Here is an 8,647-nt window from a genome sequence, read left to right on the forward strand (position 1 = left end):
ACTTATCACAACGATTCAATTTAGGTAACTATGAAAAATTCACAAATTTACGTGTTCGTTGTGTTCCATAAAAGGTTTATCCAAACAGTTACAGGTTTTTAAAAAATGTAATTTTGACAATTTCACGATAATCATAATAATAATAATACTAAGAGTAATCATAACAATAATAATAATGGTACCAATCATAGTTTAAAAACTCTATGTAAACCCCGCCCATTGTTTCGTTATTTATCAGCTGATCAGCAGCAGCTGTCAAACTGAGACGCCATCGCTGCTGCTCTGCTAAAGAAACGCCAGACAAAGACAAGGTGAGGACGTGGGCTGACGTCGTCTTATTTGTAATATGTAACATGTCGGTTGTTTCACCAGAATGTCAAACGAAATTTAGATACTGAAAAATACTTTGTGACTGTCACCGTTCGAATGGAAAGCTGAGCTGCTAATTAGCCAGGAGCTAACTCTGCTCTGAGCTGTCGTTTAAAAACAACAGCAAGTGGTTTTTCCATATACGTCACTGTCTTCAGTAAATATTATTAGAGTGACACCTGGAGCAGTTTAGGCAAGTCCAGTTTGCGCACAACTGTCGTTTCTTTACTAAAATTAAGGTCGTAACCTAATTTTGTTAGTAACGTTTTCAGAAAATCGAGTATGTAGCATAAGGTAGACGTATGGTCTTTTACACAAGCGACCAGTATAATCATTACCAAGCAGTCTGCTTCCTGGAAGTTCTTTTTTTTTCCCCATTGACAGCTACAGTAACAGCGTATGATACTGTGGTCATCTGCAGCTGCACAGTCCCCTGCTTCTATTCTTTGTTTTAATATTTGTTTACTCCTGCAAGTGGTCACCATTTTCAAGATGGAGATGTCTATGTTTTGAGTCAAACTGACTCAAAGGTCAGCTGGTGTCAACGCACCAAGATGGAGAAATGAGTGTTTCAGTTCGCTGAGGTAGACTGATAACTAATTTTCACAAAGTTATAGAATATAAAATGTAAACAAACAAAAAACAACAAAACACTACAACCAAGGCTAATGCTAGTGCAGACATTTTCTTTCTATTGTTATGACACTGAACTGTAGTTAAAATGAATGCAGTGCAACGGAAATGGGAAAACAGTGTTTCATTGTTGTAAGTATTTGTTTTCTTTAACTATACTGTAATTATTTTTATTTATTGGGGGCTGGAGGTCAACTGAGCTAGTATACCGTAGCCTGAACAGCCCAGTAACATACCAGTCATTTACTGATAGAGAGTGTAGATTCACTCATTGTAATGTAAGGTTTTAGAACCTTTTTAGTGTTGTATTACCCTTGAAATAAAAAGTTGTAAATAGCTGTGCAATGCCTACTAATTTTAGATGCTCTTAGTGCAAGTCAATAAAATGTAACGGCTAATGGCGCACTCGAAGAATGCACATTTGTTGTATAGATTTGTCTAATTTAGCATGCATTAATCTTAAATCTTAAGTTCTTATTTTGTTTTTGCATTGTTTAATTTATACAAATAATTGTGTCTTACAAGTTGGACTCTTGTCGGTGACGTTAAAAGGTTTGAGTGCTCCACTGCTGTGGTTAAATATTTCCTTGTCTGCTCATATTCACTGCAGTTAATTTTTCCCTGACAGCCTAATGGCTTGTGGAGCTATCTTTGACCACAGGTGCTGCAGCTAATGTCCATGGAACCGTATTAGTAGCAGGGAGTAAGTCACACTGTACCTACTTCGGTCAGACACTCTCAAATCTCCCTCTCAGGTCCCGAGCTATGTTTGGAGTTCAGCTGATACGATATAGGTACAGTACGACGGATTCGAGGAGGAAAAATAAGTATCGGCTGCTCTGCGTAGTCCCAGAAAATGAAACTTGATAATAATTGATTTTAGTATCTCGAACTTGGTTAAGGAGCATTTAGTATGCACACGCTGCTGCTGTCCGTACAATATCATGTTCATGTGACAGAGTTCATAGTCCCCAAGATAGATGACGCCTCCTGGAGTCCAGGAAGGTAGTGTTTACAGAAACACTTTCACGTGGGCTGTATCTGGGTACCCGGGAGTGTCAGCAGAGTGGCGCAACATGCCAAGTCACTTGACTTTGGGTGGGGCATAAACGGACACAATTGCAACAGACTACACTTCCTGTTAGCACGTCTAGACCATGTACTTGCCTGTGGCTACAGATGAAGTGTTTGTAATGTCAATAATACCTGGAGATTTCTCCTCGCAGGTTCAAGGCAGTCAATGATGGACTCCAGCTCTCGTCGGCTGCCGTTCTGTCTGTCCAGCTCACGTTCGTCCTACATATCCGGTCCGTCAGTTTCCTCCTCGTCTCTGGGCTCCAGCAGGTTGAACAGTAGGGAGACAACGCTCAGCAATGACCGCTTCCAAAGGGGTCCGTCGTCCTACAAGACAGACCTGGACCAGCAGGTAGGATAGACTCATGACAAATTACAGGTATAGTTAGAAGGGCACAAACAGACAAACACAATATTTGTTTTGAATACGTAGGTGGATGTAGACGTCTTAATTGCATAGGCTGTTTGTCAAAAGGATCTAAAATCGTTCCCATGCAGGCCAGGAGTTTTCTGGTTGGTTTGTTATCATGATGCCGTTTTATTACTAACAGCCTTTAAATCGTTTAATTTCTGTCCATGTAAACACAGCTACTGAGTCTGTGACAACATGTTCATGTTCCCATTATACTTGGGGAATTAGCCTCTCTAATGTATTCCAGAGAGGGCATTCAAGCTCACTCTTTAGTTTTTCCACCTTCCCTGAGGACCAGTGTCGTAGCTGACTGCTCGTGTTAGTGGTGCAAGAACAGACACTTTGAATGTCTTTTTTTAGGGCAGCCCAGATTCCTTGGCACATGTTATGTGTATTCCAGTCTTGCAGTCCGGGAAAGGCCGATCTGAAGAGATAGTGTTACTGCCGTCTGGTTGTTCCAGGTCTCGCAGCTATGTGCTAGGAGAAAACTAACTACTTGGCATCTTAACTTTTATTTATAGCTTTGGTTTAATAGTTGAGTAATCAATGACAAATGCCCACATATGCAGACAAAGGTCAGTTTATTCAATTTAAATCAATGTAGTACCTCTGCTTCTCTCTGGGGGGGGAGGGGAGGGGAGAACAAGGGGGAAACAGTGTGGGTTTTTTATGACTATATTCTTAAAAATGTTACAAACAAGTTGTCCAAGTTGTGACAAACTGTGTTCTGACTTTTACAAGTCAACCCCCAAGAATGTAAGCTGGTGTGAGGACAGAATGTAGTCAAAGCAAACATTGTTTTTGTAACTAAATTATAATAAATGATTACATGTACATCATTAAATTAAAAACACTATATATCCAGTATATGTGTGTGTGTGTATATATATATATATATATACATACATGGATACATATATACATACATACATATATACATACATGCATACATATACACATATACATACATATATACATACACACACACATACATTCATACATATATATACACACATACATACATACATATACTTATATATTTGTATGTTGTTGCATATTTTACCACAAGCCCCCACATGCTGACTATGTATTAACATAGCACAAAAAAGGAAAAGTTATTTAATTAATTTCATTATCATCACTCCTTCTTTTTTTTTTTTTTGAAGAATTCACGTTACCTGAGCTCTTCCCGAGACTACAGCGGCTCTGACAGTCGTTCCACCAGCTGGAGGTTACCCACGTCTTTGACCTCATCCGGCAGATCATACGATTATACCCGGAATGATTCTTCTCTGAGCAGCAGGAGCAAACTGGTGCGGTTCTATACTAATATATCTACATATAGTCTCTTTTGTCTGGAGGAATACATGACATTGTTAATACATGACTGGACGTTTTGGTTAAATGTAACAAAGTCTGCTTTATGTTTTCAGAGTGACTCAGATAGCAGGTTTGGGATGCGCTCAAGTCTGTTAAACACCAGTGATGATGGCGATTCTAAAAGGGCCAAACTGTCCTATAGCAACAGAGCACTGTACTCAAGATCGTCCAGCGCCTCACTCACAGGATCAGTGTATTCCACTAATGGGCTGAGCAGTGGCAGAGGTAAATAAAGTGTAGTTAACATGTGTAACCAAGGTTTTAACTTGGTTTGGGTAAGACTTGTTTAGAAAAGTGTGTCACGGTGAACTTCATATAGAAAACATGTTTGAGGAAACTAAAGAAAATACCTCTCAATGCTTTTCTCTGAACAGGTGCTGCTGAAAATCCGAAAGAGTTGTTTGATTCTTCAAGGGGTACAGGTTATTCAAGGCCATCATCTTCCTCCTCAAAGGCATTTTCATCTTGGAGAGAACAGGAGACAAAGTATGAGCCCAGACTGTTAGGATTGGGAGAAAGAAGAACCAGGACCCCTGGAGTGGTGTCCTCTCTATGTATGTGCATTTCTATACTATATTTGACAGGAAAAGCCCTTTAAGCCAGTCAGCAGTCACACAGTTTCATTAAAACTATAGCTGTGTTCCTCTAAAACAGACCAATGACGTCCAAACTAAGCCTTCAATATCAACACACTTTGTCAATTGATACCAATTTCAAAATTGCATTGACCATCAATTGGTCATCAGTATGCACAAAGCTTTATTGTCATTTGAATTAAAACCAAATGTAGAAACGACAATAAGTGATGACCTGTTGAAAATGTCCACAATGATCAACTAAAAAGTGTTCGTTCCTGGTGAAGACCTCTGCCCCGAAATTCTCATCTTAAAAATCCTTTTTTAATCTACACCTCATACCAGCCCTCAAAGTTTTTCCGTTAAAGACACATAGAGGGAGAACCTACTGTGTTTACCTTGATCTTGATTTCACCTTGAAGCCAATGCTGGAGAGGTGATTAGAAATCCATGTGCATTGCAGAGTCATTTGACTCAGGAGTGAATACTGATCACACACATTACAACTTGATTGAAAGTCTGATCAAATGTAGTTTTCCGATGGACTAACCTGCAGCTTTACGATTTTATAAAGAGACTAGAGTTCATGAGGAGGGAAAAATGAAATGTGGATATGTTCTGTGATGTTCTACTCACTTTCCCTAGTGGCCCAGGACTTAAATGTTGTTCTTTTTCTTTTTACAGATCAGACTGACAGGGTAACTTCCACATATGCACAGGGAGCAAGGCCCAAAGAGACATCCTACACCTCCTCTCCCTCATCTACTGCTAGAGAAAGGTCTTTTAATCACCAGTTTTCATCCTCCTCCTCCTCCGCTTCCCATTTTTCTCCTCTGGTACAAGAGCCGAGCAGCAGAGCTACTGCCCGTCCGTTGAACAGCTCAAACCTCCGCTCATCTCAGAACCAAACAGTAATCCCAGAATCCTCCTCACATGTGCCCTCCTCCTACTCACGACGCAGTTCGTGGTACACAAGACCAGAGTCCACACTCCCTCCGAGGCCGGCGTGTGAGAGTGAGGAGCCGCAGGGCCGTAGCTCCACACGACGTCTCCTGTCACGTCTGTTTTCGCGACGCTCCAGCCAAGATTCCTCCAGCGGATCTTCGAGCGTTCGCTCCCTTGATGAAGATTCTCCATCCACTGGGGGAGAGTCTGTGGATGGAGACGAGGGAACCCGGATGACTAGTGTAGATCTTGACCGCGCAGGTTTGGAAGCAACTTTGAGCAGTCTCAGAAATGGCAGAGCAGATCTCACACCTATTCAGGAAAACCACAACAGTGTAAATCCTGCTGCGTCCAGAATGTCATCCTGGAGAGAGCCTGGTGTAGGCAGCAGTAACAGTAGCAGAGAAGGAGGTGGCGGCAACTCCTCCTGGCTCACCTCCTCACTCCGTGGTCGTTGCCCTCCTCTACTGTCTCGACTCAGAAGACACACCAGGCATGAGAATGCACAGTCAGCTGCGGCGTCAGAAGAAGGGGAAGGAGGTGCTGGACGCCCTCAGCGGCTCCTCAGGAGGTGGGAGGACGCAGAGCAAAAAACATCAGATGAAGAGGATGGAGACGACGACGAGGAGGAGGGAGCAGTTGGTCTGGAAGCCTTCGAAGCAGGTCACCCCTGGGAACTGGATGATGAATCATTACCTGAACTTGAAGAGGGCACATTATCTTCATCTCGCCGCAGACAAGCACCATATCAAAACCCTTTCATGGGTCCGCTGAGAGGCGCTGAGATCTCACTGGACAGTCAGAAGGAGAAGGCTGACTCCACCAGGGATCAGGAGAAGCTGCGCAAGATCAAAGAGAGGTAAAAGAAGTTTTTTTGCTCACTGTTTTTAGTCTGGGAGTAGAATTCTGAAAGTTGAGAACTGATTTTGGAAACAACCACCAAGTGACTTGGCGAGTTACAAGTCAAAACATTCTACTCAACTCTACTGACTAACTTTATTTCTTATGTCATTGACCAAAGAAGTACAGAAGATGTTTTTTTTTGGCATTTCTCCGAAGCAGACCAGTTTTTCATTTTAAATTATGGATACGTATTTTAAGTTGGAGTAAAGCTGATCTTCTGCTCCTGCTGCAGTCTGCTCCTGGAGGATTCCGATGAGGATGAAGGCGACCTGTGTCGTATTTGTCAGATGGGCGAGGATGCTGTTTCCAACCCTTTGATTCAGCCCTGTCGCTGCACAGGCAGTTTGCAGTACGTCCACCAGGAGTGCATCAAGCGGTGGCTGTGTTCCAAAATTGGTTCAGGTGAAAAAGAGAGTCTTTGAACTGAGTGCCTTTCTATGCACTAGATATTTTACTTGAGGTTCATGCTTCTTCTTCTTCTTCTTCTTGTTTTTATATAAAATCCCAGGCACAAATTTGGAGGCTATCACAACATGTGAACTCTGCAAAGCAAAGCTACGTTTGAACATAGATGACTTTAACATTCAGGAGTTGTACAGGACACATGCTCAGGTAAGTAGAGTCATATGTACTGCAGTAAATATGCGTGTGTGTTATTGTGACAGTCACAGCATTTGTACATTTATATTGTGCTGGGATTTCCTGGCTCCACTATCTGTGCGCAGTGAGAGGACAGAGTGCTGAGTGTTTGTCTTTCTGTCTGTACAGTCGGAGTACGATGAGTTCATCAGCAGTGGCCTCTATCTGGTGGTGTTGCTGCATTTTTGTGAGCAGAGATTCTCAGATGTCCTCGGAGCGGTGGATGCAGCTGGGGTTGGTAAACACACACACGCTCTCTCTCTCTCTCTCTCGTACTGGATATACACGTGTGTAAAACAACAGGGGGTAAATTTGGCCACACTGAGTTATGGATGAGAACAGATCAGATAACGGCTGTAGAAAATCAATTTGTTTCCTGGTATCATGTTACATTACAGTGAAGTGTGGTTTTCCGTTTGTCCGTATTGGTATTTATATGTACTGTGGTCTTCACACACAAACACATCTACAGACGACCAAAAATTAATTTATAAAATGGTCTAATGTTTAACTATGTCTTGAAAGAAGAACTGTTCCCTTTCTCACCTAGTTATTCAACCTGGTGAGAATCCTACATGAACATATGGACAGTCTTCGAAGTATGTGGCTCAGTTTGACACTTAAAAGAATTTCTCGTTCTTGCAAGCAACTTTTCATACGCACCTTATGTATTTTACCCTAACTGTGTCTGGTCTGTGTCTAAATTCCAGATTCTAACGAAGACAGCGACGGGGAGGTGCCGGACGGCCGTCCCTCTATAGACTTTTCGGACCTTGATGAGGATCTGGAGGATGTATTTGAGTAACGAGAAAGAAGGGAATGAACCTGGATTAGATTGTCAGATGCTGCGGAACAGGTTTACAACAATTGATGGTTTGCCTGGTATTTGCAGAAGCTTTGAAGTGAGGAAGTGCAAATGCTGTACATGCGGGGGCACTTTAGGAAATATGCAAATTGAAATGAGTTACAGAAGATTTTGACTGACGCAGCTCTATTTGTGTCAGGCTACACTGTATTCAATGATAATCCAATAAAAATGCAAGTCACTTCTTAACACTTACCTACCACAAGTGCTCTATAGATGAATTCAGACAAAAGGATCGATGGTGTAAGGTGTAGATTATATCAAAGTGTGTTGCTGAGACATTTTATGGATGACGAGATGACAGTGGTTCAGCATTATTTTCAGATTATTGTTCAACTTTTTTCTTTGTTTCATTGTATGAAATTATTTATGTATGTGTAAATCGTGATTTAATTTTGGAAATAAATGATTGCAGGCTACTATTTGTGTAGTCTTTTTCTTTCTCTTTTTCAACATCTAGTTTAAAGCTCATGACTGTGCTTATTACTATCTTTCTCTTTTTCAACATCTAGTTTAAAACTCATGACTGTGCTTATTACTGTGTCAAAGTCCAAAACATACTTTACACTCTACTTCTGGCCACTGATGGACAGTAACATGTTGAAAATAATGAGTAAAGTAAGGGATCACCATTGCAGTAAAACAGTAATTAAACTACCATTACTTTCCCTTCAGAAAAACTACGTTACTAATTTGCAATACAGCCAGTAGAGACTTTGACTTTAGGTTTTTTTTTTTTTTTTTTTGCTGTATTTTGTTTACATCTATGAGAATGAAGGTGTCTAATCACAAAAAATAATTGTAGGTTATATACTGGGATATGCAGAAATATACATTAACAGAAGAAAGAAA

General features: G+C 41.1%; 1 protein-coding gene across 4 annotated transcripts; it reads left to right on the top strand.

The window, feature by feature from the left end:
- Window positions 1–215: 215 nt before the first annotated feature.
- marchf7 (membrane-associated ring finger (C3HC4) 7) lies at window positions 216–8,217 on the top strand. Of its 4 annotated transcripts, none has more exons than XM_017032447.2 (11): window positions 217–311; window positions 2,229–2,428; window positions 3,655–3,801; window positions 3,922–4,093; window positions 4,243–4,422; window positions 5,128–6,247; window positions 6,524–6,693; window positions 6,800–6,903; window positions 7,060–7,168; window positions 7,481–7,529; window positions 7,641–8,217. In XM_017032447.2, the coding sequence occupies exons 2-10, from the start codon at window positions 2,243–2,245 to the stop codon at window positions 7,507–7,509; spliced, it is 2,217 nt and encodes a 738-aa protein (XP_016887936.1). In that variant the 5' UTR covers window positions 217–311; window positions 2,229–2,242; the 3' UTR covers window positions 7,510–7,529; window positions 7,641–8,217. The 4 variants fall into 4 exon arrangements, with proteins under 4 accessions (XP_024911447.1, XP_016887936.1, XP_008308195.1 ...); XM_008309973.3 differs by having other exon boundaries at window positions 7,060–7,164; XM_025055679.1 differs by lacking the exon at window positions 7,481–7,529 and having other exon boundaries at window positions 216–311; window positions 7,060–7,164.
- The last annotated feature ends 430 nt before the right edge of the window (window positions 8,218–8,647 follow it).

This window comes from Cynoglossus semilaevis, chromosome 5 (genome assembly GCF_000523025.1).
Source record: "Cynoglossus semilaevis isolate Cse_v1.0 chromosome 5, Cse_v1.0, whole genome shotgun sequence".
In the NCBI taxonomy this organism is placed as follows: Eukaryota; Metazoa; Chordata; class Actinopteri; order Pleuronectiformes; family Cynoglossidae; genus Cynoglossus; species Cynoglossus semilaevis.

Excerpts from the sequence above, each read along its gene's own strand:
- marchf7 (XM_008309973.3), top strand. The coding sequence starts at position 2,243 with ATGATGGACTCCAGCTCTCGTCGGCTGCCGTTCTGTCTGTCCAGCTCA. Across the intron at positions 4,423-5,127 it reads TGGAGTGGTGTCCTCTCTAT|ATCAGACTGACAGGGTAACT; the intron begins GTATGTGCATTT and ends TTCTTTTTACAG. Across the intron at positions 6,694-6,799 it reads GTGTTCCAAAATTGGTTCAG|GCACAAATTTGGAGGCTATC; the intron begins GTGAAAAAGAGA and ends ATAAAATCCCAG.